Source organism: Lissotriton helveticus, chromosome 3_1 (assembly GCF_964261635.1).
Source record: "Lissotriton helveticus chromosome 3_1, aLisHel1.1, whole genome shotgun sequence".
NCBI lineage: Eukaryota > Metazoa > Chordata > Amphibia > Caudata > Salamandridae > Lissotriton > Lissotriton helveticus.
Window position 1 is genome coordinate 1,755,669,556 of NC_136061.1, and position 21,161 is coordinate 1,755,690,716.

A 21,161-nucleotide genomic window follows, 5' to 3' on the forward strand; every position below is an offset into this window, starting at 1 on the left:
ATGCAGTAATAAAAATCTCAAAGGAAAAACGAGAATCTATTTTTGGGTTTTGGGGGGAGGGAGGGACGTGGCGCCTCCCAGAGCTTGTGCGGCTTAGATAGATAAGTCAATGGGACCAGCTGGGATCTTCTTGGGATAGTAAAGAAGCTTAGCGAGGTGGGGGGAGCAGCATGCGCCTCCCCGGCTACCCTTCTGCTGTACATTTGCAACATTCTAGGAGTGTAGGCAGAGGCGACAGGAGGCTGGTCTGCGAGGAGGAAGAAGGAGCTAGAGCACTTGATTAGTGCCCTACAATCCAACACTTTAATATAAATGGGGCATGATGTTCACAGGCAGGAAGTGAGGCTCGCCAAATGTAAGTGGATGGTGTGTCCTTGGGGAAGTAATGAATGTCCAGGAGGGCCCGATCCATGCCAGATATTCAGGATTGCCTATATATGTATGTATTGGCACTTTTATGTAGTGCAAACTAAGCTGTGAAGCAAAAAAGCACTGTACACCACATGAGGGGTTGAGAGACGTTAGTGGATTGTGTACATCAATTTGAGATTACACAAATACATTTTACACACATTTATGGACAGGCAGATTTAGTGAATTGCTTAACATCACCCAATATTGGGTTTAGTGCCAAAGTCAGGATTCAAACTTGGGTTCCCAGATGCTAAAGGCACCAGCTCGAGCTGATAGACCACATCTCCTTAATTTCTGATGACAATGTAAATGAATTCCATTTAGTTTCACTGCGTGTAACACCATCCGATGTGGATAGTCTGGAAATCAGCCGCGGCTGGTAGGAGGTGTAACTGCAGGGCGGTGACGTGGGGAGGGGGAGGGGCAGGGTGGGGGTAGTAATGTATGGATTACGGACTTTAACAGGTAAGTAAACATATAAATAAATAAAACGAATTTCGTTGTGTGCACTGCATCACCAAATGCAATGCAGTGCGCGCAACGAAATTTGTTTTATTTATTTATATGTTTACTTACCTGTTAAAGTCTGAAATCCATACATTACTACCCCCCACCCTGCCCCTCCCCCTCCCCACGTCACCGCCCTGCAGTTACACCTCCTACCGGCCGTGGCTGCTGGAAACCTGTCTTGAATCCGGCCCTCCTAGACTTTCATTGGAACCCTTTGAGTATAAAGGTAGAGTGAGTGACGTGGTCTTATGTTCATGGAGGTTTCGAGCGCTCAAGTCACAAGATCTGTGAATACGTTGATGAGCCCTAGGAGCAGAGTCAGGCCAAGAAACGTGGTGGAGTGATGGGTAATACAGACAGAATATCAACAGTACTTAATTTGTAAAACTAATAAGTGCCAGGGCCCTTGTCAGGAGGCCACTTCAACTCACACCACCCATAGCCCTTGCCCATGCTGCCAATGACATTACCAACACAATTACTAACCATCGCACTCCTACAAGTGTGACGATTCAGACTATTCCAGGCCCCCAAAACTATAAGAATGGTTTGGAGAGCGAGTATTAGTCCTTTTTTAAATGTATACTGAATGTATAAACAACTGTTGTTGTGCTCATCTCTAAATTAAATAAACAGCGCCACCATGTGGCAGACTGTTATAGAGGCCCATGTTGACAATTAAGTACCGATGCTGAGCACCGGCTCAAGTTAAGCACTGAGTATCAATGACTGAGGAAATTGCAGTGAGTAGGTTCTCAGCCAGGTAGCGTCAGTGCTGAGGAACCAGCAGCAAAGATGTGACACTTTTTGGTGGGTAAAGTGAACTGTACCCTGTGGTGGAAACTCTAGAAGAGGAATTTAAACAAACTATTTGAGTGATTGCTGAGTACACAGCCAATGTTTAAATGCAGCCTATTGCATGGAAATAGCACAGGAACATACTACGTTATCAAAGAGAGGGAAAAGCTTGAAGGTCAACAAAGAGATGAGAGATCTTAGAACTGATGATTTCAAAGTTGACAAAGTATGCAGTGGATGCCATAGCGAGAGCTAAATGGATATTGGGGTACCAAGGATTAGGTATAACCAGCAAAAACAAGCATTTGCAAATCCAATAGATCTAACCTCAACAAAATGAAGAGTGATTCATTTTCTATCTTTTATTGCAAGCATATGCCATAAAAAACACATGGCACCTACATGCATGCAATAAAACGTTTTCATAAAAAATAAACTAAACATTGAATATCTATTGTCACAAAGAAAAAGTACAACTGACATTGAATTACTGAAACTAGAAGCCATAGTTTAAAGAATGAATGATGACAAAATGCATAAAAATGTATAATTAAATGAAATAAAAAGCATTAGAAAAGTAAAATATTGACCAACCTGACTTGGCAAAGAAGTATACTTCTTTTTCTGTGGATATGACAATGTAATCATGCAAAATGGAGTCACTCACAGTGCAACAGAGCATTTTTCTTTAATCTTCACCTGCCTGTAGGTATCTGGCATGACTTTTGCATGTCTTCATGTACAATTTTCAGTCAGACGACCAGTGAAATGTATTCAGCATAATACATTCATTTTTCACTAAAATGACATGTTTCACGTAGAACAAAAAATTATTTTGCCCTCAGCTATTCTGTAGCCCACCTCTGCACTATTAGCCGGCCTGCAAGGGCCTCATGTGAAACATTAAATCCAGTTACGGAGAATTCAATGGAATGATAGGCACAGTTCTGGTGGCCACATCCTGTGTTGTATCTGGCCCTGGATGCCAAATTTAGAAAACATTTCCAGATTCTAGGCATAGATCTAGAGTATTATATCAAGATATGTAGTTCATATATGCAGCATTGTGTCCTGTTTGCAAGGCCACAGTTCAAAAAAGGATATGTTCCACAGATAAGGGATCACAACTGATGCATGGTTTAAATCCAATGTCATTTGAAGGGGTGTAAGTCAAGCCAAAGTCAAAAAGAGATTTCTAGTTAAAATCCATACAATCTTATGTAACCCTAATATATACAAGTGTAACTTCCAAGAACACCATGAAGGTTTGATGATGTGAGTGGACCAGGTGAATTTACAATGTCTCGCCGAGGTAGGGGGGCATTTCATTTTCCTACTCACCGCAGCACAAGTAGCCCTTGGTGGCATGCCGAGGCGCCTCAACATGGAATCGCCGCTCTGGACGCATTTAAGCTGCACAGGGAGCCCAGGAGGGCGTTCAGTCCTTCGATTCTACACCGCCATTTCACCAAAATGATAGTGTGAGGGAAATTGACATCACATGCCTGTTTATCACACACAGAAAGGGATATCATTGGACTTTTAACCTCCATTACAGGCCAGGACGCATATTTTCACTAAAGCTTTTACTGAAAGCCGGAGGCTGTAGTAAGTTGATAATAAGGCTCCTAGATTTCCATTTTTATTGATTTTTTACATGTGCAAAATAATCCGGTTGCTGGCTTGTATTTATTTTTAAAAGTGGAATAAAACAGAAATTATGTTTTCCTTTTAGTGTCTCCCCATGCTTTCATACATTACTGCAGAACAACAGCTGTGCTTACTGACAGCAAAGAGGTTTTGAAAAATTATGAGATTTCCTAATAAGTCTTCACCAGGTTAAAACGTGCTAGTACTACAATGCTGATGTGTTCAGGGGGAGGGTAATGTTTTATTTTGTATGGCTGCTGCCAGTCTACAATGCTCACCGCGCGCGTGTACCTAGATCAGGAGAATATATGTGGAAATACACCAGCTGCAGCTTCAGCTTCACTTTTAAACCCTCATTACAAATATTTATAAGTACTAAAATATGAACAAATTATATGGATTACTACAGCTGGTAACGTCACAAAAATAGATTAAACACCATACAAGGGAGAACACCAGTTTATAGAGATTGTCACCATTCACATTGACATTGTTGAACATCTTTATTTAAAAAAAATTCTTTTAGTTATGTATATTCATGTGCTTTTCTGACGAAAAGAATATGTGTTATGAATTGTGATGTAGCTGGATAAGGTTGTAATTTTTACACTGTCCTTTTAAAGTAATTATCTGTACATTTTTTATGCTTTTTCCGTTTTTTAAAAATATCAATAAATTGTGTTTTTTACATTTTAATTGTATTGTTTGTCAAATATTTTGAGGTAGCTACTTATCTGTCTGTAAATGTAACCTGATTTTAGACAGGTGCTCTGTGGCCTAGGAAAAATATTCGTATGCACACCAGTTTATAAACAGTGATTGGAAAGATGCACAGCTGATCAGCTGCTACAAATGCCAATCCGAGGCATTCTTGCTTTTAAAAGATCTGCAGCCAGAGAGGTTGAATCACAGGGGCTATGGGGCAAGATAAGGGGATGTCAACCAGCGCGTGCTGGCTTCCAGGGATGCAATGGTAAGTGAGCTGGACCCACCAGCTCAAGGACAGGCCTTGGAGAGGCTGGAGGCGGCGCGGGGGTCCTCTCAGCCTGTAAACATGGGGTCCACAGCCTACAGGACCAGCAGGGCCTTTTATTGCATGGGCATGTCCCTGGGGGCGGCTTTGAAAGCCCAGAGTTGCCCCCTGCTGCCTCTGTCGCTTTCCCAGCTCCCGTAGAGTAACTGAAGCAGGCACGGGGAGGCTTGGAGGGAGAGAGAGACAGGAAGGGAGGGGAAGGTAGAGAGAAAGCGATCACAGAAGGGGGATGCAAGAAGAGGGGGAGAGAGAGAGGGAGAATGGATATCAGGAAAGAGAGAGATTGCACAAGGAGGAAGGCAATGGGGCTGGTGTGCACATTTGTGACAGAGGTACCGCCTCTGGCACAAATGTGCACACCAGCCCCATTGAGGTACCGCCTCGATATCACTGACGTCATCCCTTGCCACCCACCAGTCGTGTAATCAGTATTCGCTATATAAGAGCGCAGAAAAAAGAATTCATTTCCTAAACTCAAGAAGTTCCGATCACAAAATGGATGCCGTCCCGTGCAACTCATTAGGAAGACTAGAAGATAAGGGCTCACATCTCCAACAGCAAATACAGATGTGAAAGAGAGTAGTGCATCATACACAAGCACACACTTACCACCCCTTCCTTAATCCACACCACCCCCATTCTCCAATCTGCACCACCCCATTCCCCAATCCACGCCATCACAAATTCCCCAATCCACACCATCACTCATTCCCCAATCCACACCTTCCTCATTACCCAATCCACACCCCCATTCCGCAATCATCACAATTTCAAATTCCCCATTCCACACTACCCCATTCCCCAATCCACCCCACCCCATTCTCCAATCCACACCACTCCCATTTCACAGTTAACACCGCACCCATTACCCAATCCACACAACCCCCATTCCCCATTCCACACCACGCCATTCCCCAATCCACACCACCTCCATTTCCCAGTCCAGTGTGAACATAGAACACATAAAGTGTGATCTTGGTCATGTCATTCCTCCTCACCGAGCACTAGAACATTTTCCTAACGCTTTCCATGAGTGAAGGATGGTTCAGATAGATTGCCATAGCTCAGGGGTGAGTAAACTACTTTACATCCACCTGTATTTGGTCACACTGTCTCTGCCTTCTATCCACAGATCGCCATGTGGTCAACGAGAACACGACCGTGGAGCCCTTCCCTGCAGGGATGGAGATGATCCAGTTTGGTGAGTTCTCAATAGTTTACTTATTCCAAGAGTTGAAAAAAGACCAGGGACCAGATGACAACCTGCCTGGGTAGGGCACCTTTTATCATCTAGTACCTGCAGGTGTGAAGCGCTTCATACCCCTTACGATGCACTAACATACATTTCTAGACAGTAGCACACTGTTTTGTGGGGGTGCAAGAGAGTGTGTCTGTCATATGACCTTAGCGGGGAAGTATTTTGATGTCTATTAGAGCCAGACTTGTGCTCTTATTGTGTTTTTTCACTGTGCAAAAGTGTGGATTTACAGGAAAAAGGAGACAGAGGTGAGTGGCTTTAGGTTTAGATGCTAGCCTAAGAATGACTGGAAAGGGCTGTATGTGTGAAAGGTTTTGTTGCAATACGTGTATTGCAGAGACTCAAGTCCTGGCTCTTCGACGGAGAAACAGCACCTAGATACCCCCTGCTTGATAGTGCTGCGCTTTACAAATGCTGATTGATTGATTGATTGACTGTTCATGGATGCCTGCAGCTTTGTATTGGTTTGTATCATAGAATCATAGGGGCCGATTCACAGAACTAATCTGAGACAAAATCCTAAACTTACTACTTTTGGTATTCACAGTTGGCATTTAGTAGTAGTAAAGTTAGTATTTTGTCTTAAGTTAGGATTTTGTCTTAAATTAGGATTTTGTCTTAAATTAATATTTTGTCGTAAATTAGGATTTTGTCTTAAATTAATTAGCATTTTGTCTAAAGTTAGTATTTTGTCTTAAGTTAGGATTTTGTCTTATGACCAAAACTTAAGACAAAATCCTAATTTAAGACAAAATACTAATTTAAGACAAAATTCTAATTTAAGACAAAATACTAACATCCTAATTTAAGACAAAATACCACTTTAAGACAAAATCCTAACTTAAGACAAAATACTAACTTAAGATAAAATACTAATTTAAGACAAAATACTAAATTAAGACAAAATACTACATTAAGACAAAATCCTAATTTAAGACAAAATCCTAATTTAAGACAAAATACTGATTTAAGACAAAATCCTAACTTAAGACAAAATACTAATTTAAGACAAAATTCTAATTTAAGACAAAATACTAACATCCTAATTTAAGACAAAATACCACTTTAAGACAAAATCCTAACTTAAGACAAAATACTAACCCTGGGTGGCCAGCCGCCACCCGCCTCCCTCCCGCCCTCCCTAAATACATAAATAAACAGTATAGAAAGCTTTTAAAAACACTTACCTTGTCTGCCGCGTCCCCGGGGCTCCCTCTCGCCGTCCCGCGATTCGCGCCGCCATTTCGGATCCTAATGCGCATGCGCGGGCGGCCGCGCATGCGCATTTCTCATGAGGAATGAGCATGCGCGGCCGCCCACGCATGCGCATTAGGATCCGAATCGGTGGCGGCGCGAATCGCGGGAGGGCGAGAGGGAGCCCCGGGGACGCGGCAGACAAGGTAAGTGTTTTTAAATGCTTTTTATACTTTTATTTATGCATTTAGGGAGGGCGGGAGGGAGGTGGGCGGCGCGGAGTGGGGCTACGCGGAGTGCGCGGGTGAGCGTAGTTGTGTGCCCACTTCGCGTAGCTCCACGGAGCCCCACTCCGCACACTACGCCCAGGGTTACAAAATACTAACTTAAGATAAAATACTAATTTAAGACAAAATACTAAATTAAGACAAAATACTACATTAAGACAAAATCCTAATTTAAGAAAAAATCCTAATTTAAGACAAAATACTGATTTAAGACAAAATCCTAACTTAAGACAAAATACTAATTTAAGACAAAATTCTAATTTAAGACAAAATACTAACATCCTAATTTAATACAAAATACCACTTTAAGACAAAATCCTAACTTAAGACAAAATACTAACTTAAGATAGAATACTAATTTAAGACAAAATACTAAATTAAGACAAAATACTACATTAAGACAAAATCCTAATTTAAGACAAAATCCTAATTTAAGACAAAATACTGATTTAAGACAAAATCCTAACTTAAGACAAAATACTAATTTAAGACAAAATTCTAATTTAAGACAAAATACTAACGTCCTAATTTAAGACAAAATACCACTTTAAGACAAAATAGCACTTTAAGACAAAATCCTAAATTAAGACAAAATACTAACTTAAGATAAAATACTAACTTAAGACAAAATACTAAATTAAGACAAAATACTACATTAAGACAAAATCCTAATTCAAGACAAAATACTAATTTAAGACAAAATCCTAATTTAAGACAAAATACTAATTTAAGACAAAATCCTAACTTAAGACAAAATACTAATTTAAGACAAAATTCTAATTTAAGACAAAATACTAACGTCCTAATTTAAGACAAAATACCACTTTAAGACAAAATCCTAACTTAAGACAAAATACTAATTTAAGATAAAATACTAACTTAAGACAAAATACTAAATTAAGACAAAATACTACATTAAGACAAAATCCTAATTTAAGACAAAATCCTAATTTAAGACAAAATACTAATTTAAGACAAAATCCTAACTTAAGATAAAATACTAACTTTACTACTACTAACTGGCCCAGGGACTCACAGGATTCAAGGGGAGTTAATACCCCAACTTAAAACGCGCCACGGGGCGCGTTTGCACAGTGGTGAAGGCAGGGGGCGGCGCCTGAGGTGACATGTGTGCAAACACACCCTGTGGCGCGTTTTAAGTTGGGGAATTCATTCCTCTTCAGTCCTGAGGGTCCCTGGGGGCCAACTAGCCCACCAGGTACCTCCAGTAAGGGCCACGGAGCTGCTTTGCAGAGTGTTGTCAAAAGGGGCGTGGCCTCTGAACACCTCTCTGTAACGCAGCTCTCTGGCGCATACTGGAGGTACCTCGTGGGCTAGTTGGCCCCCAGGGACCCTCAGGATAGAAGAGGAATTAATTCCCCAAATTAAAAAGCACCACAGGGCGTGTTTGCAGACATGTCATCTCAGGCCCCGCCCCCTTCCTTCATAATTGTGCAAACGTGCCCCCTGGCGAGTTATAAGGTGGGGAATTCCTTCAATACTGAGGGTCCCTGAGGGCCAACTAGCCCACCAGGTATCTCCATTATGCGCCAGGGAGCTGCGTTGCAGACAGGTGTTCAGAGGCCACATCCCTTTTACACCTCTCTGCAACACAGCTCTGTGGTGCTTACTGGAGGTACCTGGTGGGCTACTTGGACCCTAGGGACCCTCAGGATTCAAGGGGACTTAATCTCACAAATTAAAACGCCACAGGGCGCGTTTATACAGTGCTGAAGAGATGGGGCCTGAGGTGACGTGTGCAAACACGCCCTATGGCACGTTTTAAGTTGGAGAAATAATTCCCCTTCAATCCTGAAGGACCCTGGGGGCCAACTAGCCCACCAGGTGCTTCCAGTAAGCGCCACTGTGCTGCGTTGCAGAGAGGTGGTCCAGGCCGTGCCCCTTTTTACACCTCTCTGCAATGCAGCTCTGTGGCGCTAACTGGAGATACCTGGTGGGCTAGTTGGACCCAAGGGACACTGAGGATTCAAGGGGACTTTATCCCCCGAATTAAAATGGCCACACGGCGTGTTTGCACAGGTCAGCTCAGCCCCCCTCCCTTCACCAGTGTGCAAACACGCCCTGTGGTGCGTTTTAAGAGGTCGTTTTAATCCCCCTGCCCTATTATGTACTAGGGTCTTACAGAGGAAGCCATGGTAATCACAGGGGTACCCCAATGCATAGTGTTCCTAGTTTATGTAGGTGTTTTAACTGTATTCTAAGTGTCTTTTAGCATAGCACTGGCTCTAGGACTGGTTAGTCAGAGTCAGTTACCACAAGTACCCATCTAAAAAAGTTGAGGGTACAGGATGATTTTGCAACAAGGCTTCTTTCTGCTCCTCTGTTTGTTCTTTCTGTACGTCTTCCTTATTCCTGCACTGTTCTTCGTCTTTGAGGACTGCTGTTGCTTCTTTCTGCATTTCTTTTTCTTCTTTCTGTGTGTTTTTTCTTCTTTCTTCCCATGTCCTACCTCTGTAGGCATAGTTATAAAATAGCACTCAAAAAACCTTTGAAATTAACTGAAAAAAACATAGGTTTCAGGCACGTTATAGTTACAAATTAGCATTTATAAAACCTTTGAAATTCACCGAAAAAAACATAGGTTTCAGGCACGTTATAGTTAGAAATTAGCATTTAAAAAACCTTAAAAACTCGCTGAAAAAAACATAGGTTTCAGGGGCGTTATAGTTAGTTGGAAATTTCACTTGTGCAAAACCATTGAAATTCCCCCGTTATAGTTAGTTCAGCTAACTATAACTCACGCGCCCGCAATGCACTGCTGATGTCACATATTACTTCACTCATGACATGGTCAGTGACATCACTGATGACATCACTGATGACATCTCAAATGACATCATTGATGACATCATCCTTGTGATAGAGTGGCAGACCTCCTCTCACCCTAATATAACCTTTGTGCACACACTCAAAAATAGAAACTAACATTTTCAAAACAATGGACATACCAATACCACTTACAACACACCGGTTCAGTAATTCCAAGATCTACACACACATCCACTCATTCACAATACTCCTATACAGTCACTCATGCGTGTACTCACTCATCATGTGTTCTCATACACCTATACATCCTGTTACACACTGACAATCATCCATAGAGTTTTACTCACACACATAGTCACACATGCAAAGTATCAAACATCCATTAATTTGCACGTACAGTTATACACACATCACCCCACTTACTGCTACAGAAACTTACACATACTTACTCTCTTAAGCAATCACTTATAGAAACACATACTATTTATACAGGAACTTTTCCAATCTCTCACTCTCATATATACTCACTTATATACACCAATACTCACATATACTAGTTTAAAACATACGTAGTTACTCATATAGACACTATTGAGAGTCATTCACTCACTAACCCACCCATGCACACACTCATCCACCTATACAGTCCTGCACACATGATGTCTTCAACACATACAAACAGTGAGTCACTCATTCATGCATCTATGCACTACGTAATACCCCCACTGAACCATACAGACACTCAGACACTCATACTGATACTCAAAAAACCAACTAATAACCTATATAGATACTCATAAAGCTACTCACCAACCCATGTTATGTTATGTTATATAAATTTTTATAGCGCACGGCTGCCCCAGCAAAGGGGCGTCCCGGCGCTTAGGACAAGTAAAAGCATTACACAACAACTCAACAAAGAAATAAAAACAGAAATCAGGAACCTAAGATGCAGAAGGGAACAAGTGAGTTTTTATTACTCTCCTGAACTCCAGCAGATTGTCCAATGCCCGAATTTGGGCTGGAAGCGAGTTCCAAAGCTTAGCAGCTAGAACTCGGAAAGAACGTCCCCCAACTCGGCAAAGCTTAAATCTCGGAACCACAACTAAGTTTTGGCCAAAAGACCTAAGAGCCTGTGATGGTACATAGGGGATAAGCAAATTCTCCAGTATTTGGGGGGAAGATTGTTTAATAATCTTAAAAGACAGGCACAGAATTTTGAACTCGATCCGCTGTGTCATAGGGAGCCAATGCAGTAATCGTATGGTCTCCCTCACAGAGCAGAACCTCGGAAGGCCGACCAAGGCTTTGGCGGCAGCGTTTTGCACGCGCTGCAGCCTGGTGATAACAGCCTGGTTCGCCCCCAGCAAAAGCGAACTGGCATAGTCAAGCCGAGATAGAATAGTGGCCTGCAAAACCAGCTGCCTAGTGGGGGCATCAAAGAATTTTAAGATGGGTCTAAGCCCTCGCAGGATTCCGAAGCAAGTGGCTGCCACTTTTTTAGCATGATTATCAAAGCTAAGAGTGGGGTCCAGCCACACACCCAGATTTCTTACCTCCGTCACCAAGATTGGAGTAGCACCCAGCTCAGGAGGCCACCATTCATCACCCCAAAGGCTACTCTCTTTGCCCAAAATCAGGACCTCGGTCTTCTTAGCGTTCAACTGGAGACAGTTGTCTGTCATCCAGCCCGCCACTGCCAGGAGTCCAGCCCGAAATTAAGGGGCCTCGAGGTCAGCATTACCACTCAGTGTCACCGCCAGCTGAGTATCATCAGCGTAGGAGACAATATTCATGTCCCAACGCTTTGCGACCTCAGCCAGCGGTTGCACATATAGATTAAACAGAGTGGGGCTCAATGCCGACCCCTGAGGCACACCTTGTTCAAGAGCATGGAATTTGGACTCAAAGGGCGGAATCGCTACCCTAAATGATCGGTCAGCTAGAAATGACCGGAACCAGTCTAAAGCAGCACCAGAGACACCCGCCCATTCTAGACGATGCAGCAAGATCGAGTGTGAAACCGTATCGAACGCGGCACTGAGGTCAAGTAACACCAGTGCCGCCGTCCGTCCGGAATCCAACACTGACCGCAGATGTTCAGTCATGGAAAGCAGCGCCGTCTCGGTGCTGTGACCGGTCCGAAAACCATTCTGGGTAGGATCTAAGACTTTAGCCCTATGGAGATGTTCAGACAGCAGGCCGTTGACATGGGCCTCTGCTACCTTTGTTGCCCAAGGCAGCAAAGAGATGGGACGATAATTCTCCAGTTTAGCCGGGTCTGACGTAGGTTTCTTTAAAATCGGGGTGACTACCGCCTGTTTCCACGTGGTAGGCACAGTACCCGAAGAGAGTGACAAATTGATGAGCTGACGCAAAGGAGGGAAAAGAAGAGTGGACGATTCCCTGAGCTGTACCGGTCTCAGAGGGTCCGCGGGAGAGCCAGATTTTACTTTAATAGCCAGTCTGTTGAAATCCTCCTCCGATAAAGAGGTAAGAGTAGACAGCACATCCTGCGTGGGCACAATAGCTCTAGGCGTCTCGATCGAAAAAGTGGAGATGGGGAAGGAGCGATAAATGGTTTGAACCTTGTTCAAAAAGAAGACCGCTAAATCTTCACAATGGGCTTCAGAGCAGATTTCTGCTATAGACGCTCTTTTCCCAGTCAGATCTTTCAAAACTTTAAAGATCAATTTCGACGCATTAGAGCTATTTTTAAACTCCTCAGAGTAAAAGGCCGCACGGGCTCTACAGATGGCTCTATGATAAAATCTAAGTTTGGCGAGGTAAACAACCTTTCTTCCAACTTCGTACCCTTTCCGCCAGGCCCTCTCAGCCTGTTTACAGTCCTTCTTCAGTAGAAACAGGGCACTGTCGTACCAAGGACTGGATTCAGAGGAACGAGATTTACTCCATGCAGCCGGGATCAAGGTGTCCAAGGCCCGGTAAATCCAGGCACAAAGGCTTTCATAACCAAGCTCCACCTCATTGAATGTCCCAAGCGGATTATCCTTAAGAAAGCAGTGAAAATCCTCCAATTTCATTTTCCTCCAAGGACGCTTAAAAGTGACCTTATCTGAAGGTTTAAAAGGAGAATCACCGATCACAAAATATAGTTTCACCAGGAAATGATCGGACCAGGCAACCGGGCATGGCTGCAGCACCTTGGCCCCCACCAAGTTGGAAAATATGGGGTCCAGTATGTGGCCACCTAGATGTGTAGGATGGGTGACCAGCTGGCTCAACTGTAAAGCCTCCATATCTACAATAAATCTGTTAATCGATGGGGTAGTGTGACAATCCAAGTGGAGATTGAGGTCTCCAAAAATACTGAAATTGGCTGAGCTCATGGCCAGGGAGCTAACTGCTTCAGGAAAAGCTTTCCTGAAAGCAGTGTCATTGCTAGGCGGGCGATAAACCAAAAGTCCAGAAAAGGAGAACTGGTGGCTGATCATAACCGTAAAGTGAGCGCTTTCACAGCCAACCAGGTTCAAAGTCCTCCAAGCACAGGGATAGCATGACTTAGCTACCATAGCAATGCCCCCTCCCCTCGAACTACGATTGTGGGTATAAATAGTATACCCCTGCGGGAGTGCCAGATTAACTATGGCAGTAGCCTCATCCGACAACCACGTTTCAGTTAAAAGTAGAACCTCCGAAGCCTCCTCCAGAATAAGATCATGGATGGCCGCATGATTTTTAACCATCGATCTCACATTCAAATGTAAAACACAAAGTTCACGATGGACAGAGGGCCCCACCTGAGCAGGAGCAGCATTGAGAGGCTCAGAAAGAGCTAAGATAGGAGTAGGTAAACTAAGGGAAAAATTCCCACAAGAACAGCTAAAAGGACCACATAGCGGATCGAATGGGCCACTCTTGCAACCAGGAAGCAATTGTCTTATGGTCAACAAATCCTTCCTAGTGTACAAACCTCCTGTCAGTAGAGGGGAGACCTCCCTAGCGCCTTGCGATTCCTTAGCGCTGACGGGCGCAGACGGGCCTGACTCTGGCCCGACTCCGGCGCGATTACGGGATGCCCGCTGCGCGTACCCGCTGCGCGTTTCCATTGGCAGGTTTAAATAGAGGTCCTGCGCGAGTGCCTGCACCACTAGAGCGCTGCCCAAAATGGCGCCCACCGGTGTCCCGACCTACTCCCAAAATGTCCAATAGCCCAGCAAGACAGACACCTAAGGACCCGCTCAAGCGGCGGTGAGGACGCCGATTAGAGTGCAAGTAAGCGCTACCTACAGGATATAAAATCAGGGGAAACAAACACAAATAAAAAGTACATTTTTGAAGAAAACGGGAAATTTAAAAATACAACGCTCGTAGCCGCGAGGACGCTTCTAAAATGTAGAATAACCGCTATGCAGCGTTAGAGGCAGTTACCTTGTCCAAGGCAGAATTCCTCGCAGAGGACCGTCTTAAATAGAGGTCCTGCGCGAGTGCCTGCACCACTAGAGCGCTGCCCAAAATGGCGCCCACCGGTGTCCCGACCTACCCCCAAAATGTCCGCTAGCCCAGCAAGACAGACACCTAAGGACCCGCTCAAGCGGCGGTGAGGACGCCGATTAGAGTGCAAGTAAGCGCTACCTACAGGATATAAAATCAGGGGAAACAAACACAAATAAAAAGTAAATTTTTTAAGAAAACGGGAAATTTAAAAATACAACACTCGCAGCCGCGAGGACGCTTCTAAAATGTAGGATAACCGCTATGCAGCGTTAGAGGCAGTTACCTTGTCCAAGGCAGAATTCCTCGCAGAGGACCGTCTTAAATAGAGGTCCTGCGCGAGTGCCTGCACCACTAGAGCGCTGCCCAAAATGGCACCCACCGGTGTCCCGCTTATACGCAAAGTGAGAGACTGATACAGATATTTATATATTTAAACATTACTCACTAACCCATGTATTCACTAAGATACACTTAGTCAGTTATACAATCAATTTTTCAAAAACAAAATCATCCATTTAGACACTTATATACCCATTTATTCTTCCATCGATATACATAAATAAAACGTATTTAAATTTCAGAAAAACACACATTCACTGGATGATGTCACCAGTGATGTCATCAGTGATGTCATTTGAGATGTCATCAGTGATGTCATGAGTGATGTCACTGACCATGTCATAAGTGATGTAATATGTGACGTCATCAGCAGTGCATTGCTGGCGCGCGAGTTATAGTTAGCTGGACTGACTATAACGGGGGAATTTCAATGGCTTTGTATGAGTGAAAGGCCCAACTAACTATAACGCCCCTGAAACCTATGTTTTTTTCAGTGAATTTCTAAGGTTTTTTAAATGCTAATTTCTAACTATAACGTGCCTGAAACCTATGGTTTTTTCAGTGAATACATATATATATATATATATATATATATATATATATATATATATATATGTATATAAAATTATTTTTTTAAATAAACAATATATGAACGTTGATTTTGGCTGCAGCTAAACAGCCCTGAACGCCTCAAAAAACAAAACGGAGGAACACATCACACCCGATAAAGCCTGTGTTTTGATGTTAAATTTCACCGTGACGTCTGTTAACGCAAAAGGAATAGCAGCGTGTCTGTACGTGATGTGCAATAATGAGAAGCACCCGCCATTTTGAATTGTCTTCGGTGAAACTCGACGGATCATTGCTTCTCGTGGAGTCAGCTTCCTTTAAAAAAATGCAGCGTTTTCGGCCTCGATGTTGAATGGAAATCTGTTCTGAGGGTGGGCTTCTCCTCCTATTATTTAACCTCACTGTATATAAAGCAGTCTTAAAAAATACCGGGTTTCCTTGAACCACTGATGCAGAAGCAAATGCATATATAACTACTTCTTTCCGTTTGAATAAAAGTATGTTTTTACAGATGTTTCTGCAGAACAATGAGTAAGCGCTATACTGTACTAAATGAAGCGCTTGTACATTTATCTTGTAAGTGGCACATGATCTTAGACTGCCCTTTCCAGCAGCCCTCTCTTTCTTTACTGATTTACCTAGTCACTAGAAGTTTTATTAGCGCTGCACGGCACCTCTCTGATACTTCAAAGCGCTTTACCTTTCAAAAGGAAAGTTCGTAACTATGGAGTAGCAAGAGTCCAGTTGTCCTAAGGTCCGGATGGCCTTTCATTACTCTCTGCCAGCAATGTTGTGATATTGTGGAAGTCTATTTTGAATTGTTCACAATTTAGGAGTTTTCTGGAGCGCATATAGTACGGTTCATCGTGGTTTGGACGGGGGTGTATCTACCCTTGGATGCAGCAGGTGCAGTGGCACCGGTCCCGATGAAACCAGATAATTGCTGTATTTTGCTGCCCCAACTGCGGTCAGAGGAGCCAGTTTAATTTGCTTGCACCAGAACCTATGGCATCCTTGCCACACAACTGTGTCTGTATCAGAGCATTCGCACTTTGGGCCTAGAACGCTAGGGTTCTGCGTTTGTATTTTTAGTCTTGAAGTTTTGTTGACTGATCTGATGGGAAGTGGTTGACTGGAGACACTTGCCTGTCATCTGCTCACCTATGTCCGAAATCTTCACCACGGGTTCTGTAGGCCTAAAAATTGGCAACAGGAGTGAGATTAGAGGGTTTTCTGCAAATGTCAGTATTAAAAAATAAAGGTGAGACCTTCCAGGTTTACAACTCCAGTATCGTCAGTGGATCCATTGAGCTGGTTATGAGTAAACCTGTTCATTGCCAGTTTTTTTTTATTGTGCATAAGACTCAATGGGGTCAAAGTGCTTTCTAAAATGCAAAATGAGTAAAAAACACCTGATATCTTGATCAAATTACTTTTATATTTCAACATTCTAATTCACCACTAATCCTTTATGGGTTTCAGAGTAGCGTGCTACTCGCCGAAAAAATCGCTTCTACACCCCATCAGAGGTAACAAGCGCTATATATATGCAAACCTTTTTCCCTCTTCTATCCCTCTGCTATCCTTCTGAATCCAAATAACTGACTAACCTATCCACCACTCAAATTACTTTCATATTTCACTATACTAATTCAACACTAATCGTTTATGGGTTCCGGAGTAGCGTGCTACTCGCCGAAAAAGCACTTTGATGCCTCGTATGGGGTAGTAAGCGCTATAAACATGCAATTACAATACAATTACAATAACAGTAACTCAGCAAACAAGCAAACTGTCACTTATTGGGATAGCAATTTAATCGAAATCCCAAAAAATAGTTAAATATATGTGTAAGCTTTGTAGGAATTACATAAGAGTTCCCAGCTGGTCTTAGCAAAACATAGGGTCTTATTATGATCAATTTTTGAGCCAGATATTTCTGTTAAGATGCTTGAAGTTGTTTACTCCTGGGCCAACCTACCTGAGTGCCGCAGGTATACCTGAGAGCAGAGCCCTTTCAACCCAGTGGAACTGTGAGAGAACCAGGAATTCTGTCTCCATTTCAAAATCTGATTTAAGAATGAATATTTGTACCCCTCATACATGTCTGATTTGATATTGGTCCCAATTATATGAGGTACATATAATTGAGTGTAAATTTAGATTTTTATTCGAATGGAAAGGCCAAAGCCTTGATGCGTTGGACATGGGGCCCAGCAAGTTGTGTGAGTCAGTCTACCTAGAATTGAACTGGAATATAGGTCTAACCAGTGGGGAGAAGTAGAGGGAAGTACGTGAAACAAGTGGTGTAGCTAGGTCTTCTACTGCCTGTGGTAGCCCCTGCGTTTGCCGCCTGCGGCAGCCGAATGTAAGAGCAGGGGTGCTGGCGATTCCCCTTCGATGGCCGCAGGTAAGAGCAGAGGGGCCGCCGCCCCTAAAACCCATACCACCCGGGGCAGACCCCCCCTGCTTGCTACCCACGGAGTTGCACTCAGTTTTGAGGGGATTCAGTTTGAGGTTAGGAATTGGCATCCAAGACAGAATATTTTCTAGAAACTGATGTAGGATTAAGATGGCATCCAGGATGGAAACTTTTGCACTGTGAAATGACTCTCAAGCTAAAGTTGGGGTGTCAGGAGGTGAAGCTCAGTGGTGTCCGTCTTTTTTGTCCCTTGTAGGCATGGGATGCTTCTGGGGTGTGGAGAAGAAGCTGTGGGCACAACCCGGAGTTTTCTCGACGCAGGTTGGATACGCTGGGGGGTACACTCCCAACCCCACCTATGAGGAGGTGTGCACAGGTAAGGACGGAAGTGGTCTTTTTCATGGTTGCTCCAAATGTTGGGGCTGGTGAAAATAGGGATTGGGGTTGGAGGAGAATGTTGGGTTGGTGTCATTGGGGTGATATTGCTAGTCCGAGTGTAGAACATCGTAAACCCCTCACTGCTGCGTTGTGTTGGCACTAACGTTGCTTTAAGCTGGGGTCTCAAGTTCAAAGGTGGGCGCAGATTTTTTTTAACGTATTTAGTTATTACAGTTATTGCTATGGACATAAAATGCTAGCGTGGCCAAGGCCTCTCTGAACGTCTGTGACTGTCTTACTACAGGAATATCACACGGCAAGGAGCACAGTCTGCAGGACCACATTTAGTTCCTTGTGTGCAAAACGCAGGGCCCACCATAGGAATACAGCACTATGGAGTGGTTATCCCTAGGCTTCGCTTTGGAATATTGTGGCTTGTGGGTTATGTTATGTTATTGGGTTTTGTAGAGCGTAAAAAGCTACTTCAATCGGGCGTCCCAGCGCTAACAAAAGATCTTACAGCATGTCTACAAAGGCCTAATATTTTATCTAAAAAAGGTATGTTTTTAGTTATTTCCTGAAACTTAACAAATTCTTATTTGACCTGATCTGTAAGGGAAGAGAGTTCCACAGCTTGGCCCTGAGGAAGGCAAATGAGCTGCCTCTTCCCCTGGCTCTCTTTATTCTGGGCACTGTAAGGAGTGAAAAATCGTTCGATCTTAGACAGTGCTCTTGCAACTGTATATGGTGTGCAAGGTGTTGCAGTGCATAAGGATGTGATGAGTATTTTAACTTATGGGTGATGCACAGAGTCTTGAATTCCATGCGTCTCTTATGCTAGGGCGTAAAACCCAGAGCGTCATCGCCATGGGAATACTGGACTAGAGTGTGCTCAATTCACCATATGAATGCTGCATAGTAGTGTGTAAAACTCTGAGCCAAGCCGATGGAAATACTGCATTACGGTGTGGTAAAGTCACTGCATTACTATGGGAGCACTGTGCTATATGGTATGCAATACGCAGGGCCTTAGCATGGTCTACTGAACTAAATTACAGAACCCTCAAGAAGAATATTAGACTAAAACATGCTTAAGCCACGCATCAAGTTGGCAACCCACCACTATAGTGTGCCAGTCTAGGGTGGCAAGACCAGAGCGGCGCCTTGCAAAAACCACTCTAGGGTAACAGATCCACATTACAGTAGACATAAAAAACTGTACCCTACCCCGCCAAACCCAAATTAGCGTAGAAATACAGCATTATAGTGTTCCAGGTCCACATAAGGCCTGCACAGGAGTACCTCACTACAGTGTGACGAAAAAACTGAGTCACAGTAGGAGTACTGCACTGCAGTGCGTCAAACCAACAGGATTACCACAGGACTACTGCACTGCTATCTTACTCAGCTGCAGCCGCGGCCCGTGCAGGTAAGAGCGATGGGGCCGGGTGTGGAGGCGGGAGGGGTGTTTCAACAAACGACAATGAGGGAAAATGAATTATTTACTTAATTTTCCCTCGTGGTTGTTTCTCGAAATGCCCCCTCCTCCCCCCCTTCTTACCTGCACGGGCCGCGGCTGCTCAGCTGTGATAGAAGGGGAGGTGGGGAAAGTCTTCATCACCTCCTCATCCGCCTTCCTCTCACAGTCCATACGGGTGTCCGCCTTCCTCTCACAGTCCTTACCTATGAGTTTATCTCCATTAATGCATGAAAAAGAAACATATGCAGGAATGTGACGAGGAAGACATGGACTCGGAGTAATGAAAATTACCAGTAAGTAATCGGCTTTTTTCTCTTCCTGTATTCCCAGGCTCCCTCCTTTCAAGTGACTACAACGTAAATAATACTACGTCACAACAGGTTTTACTCCAGCATTGCAGAAGAGCGGCCATGCCTAACTGTCATTGCCCTGGTCAGCGACACTCGGTCTACCAAAGTAAAACAGAAAAAATGAGTCTTACCCATCAAGATTTAAAAAAAAAAAATGTTGCATTACATAACTTCCTTGACCAACTATTTCCGAAAACAACGAGCCTACTATTTTGCAAAATATCTCAACTGATACAGTGAATGAGTTGATAAAGAACGGACCGAAGACGAAAAGGTGCAAAGTGAGAGGGTCAAAATTAAAAGTGTAGAAAGCAAAAGTTTTCGAATGTTTTTAAGTGAGTCATTTATTGAAGGAGAAAAAAACGAAATACGTGCAATGAACTGTGAAGGGGAAACTTTCCAGAAAAGTGTGAAGTGAGTAAAACTAACAATTCCAATCAATTCTTTTGGCGACGTTCTCACGCAAAAGTCCTACATTTCCTCGAGTGAATTTTTCGAGTAAAAAGTTTCGACTACGTTTCCATAAAGACAATGGTGACACGGTACCTGCTAATTGAAACCCTGCATCCGAGCACGTGAGCTGAAGGTTAGCCATCTATCTCTGCCCCCCCAAGGCCTGCCCCCACCTTCCTTCTCCCGCTGACCCCGATGTATTTATTTGTTTGCTGGGTTAATCGCAGCCCACCCGTCCCAAATCTCTCTGCGTTGTCACTCTCCCCGCGCGGAATATCTGGAGAGAGGGCTGCGCGGCTTATCTGTGAAAACAGTTTGCTCGCAGGTTGAGCGGATTATTGGACTGCGCAAAATATTATCTCCCTGCTCGGCCGTCTGCGCGCGGGGGATTATCGCAATACCCGCAGAGAGAGAAATAGCCTTCATCCCCACAGACGGGGGCTGGGGGGATTAATGCCCCCACCCCTGCTTCCCCTATTACCGGGAGGCTTCCCTCCCCTCGATTAACCATCCGATCCTTCCGGCAGCCCCATTGGCTGCGGAGGATTCGGTCCTTCCCTGCGCCCGCTGTTCTCAGCATCCATTTTCAGAGACGCTCCATTTCGATGGTGACTCCAAGTCCTTGTGCGAGGGGTAAACCTAGCTGTGGGCGGTCCGGCCTACAGGGACGGCCAGCGGAATTATGCGGCAGTGGAGAAGCAATCTATGCGGCAGTGCAGATTAAATTATGTGGCAATAGAAGGAAAGCTATGCATATGTCGAGGAGCTCCTGTAACT

The 21,161-nt window shown here is 43.9% G+C and overlaps 1 protein-coding gene across 2 annotated transcripts in view; it reads left to right on the forward strand.

The window, feature by feature from the left end:
- The window catches only part of LOC144823766 (peptide methionine sulfoxide reductase MsrA-like), a 193,854-nt gene that overhangs the window by 87,318 nt on the left and 85,375 nt on the right, over positions 1-21,161 (forward strand). For both annotated transcript variants that reach the window (XM_078682578.1, XM_078682579.1), the window contains exons 2-3: positions 5,538-5,606; positions 17,980-18,099. In XM_078682578.1, coding sequence (XP_078538704.1) covers positions 5,538-5,606; positions 17,980-18,099 — 189 coding nt within the window. The remainder of the gene's footprint in view (positions 1-5,537; positions 5,607-17,979; positions 18,100-21,161) is intronic.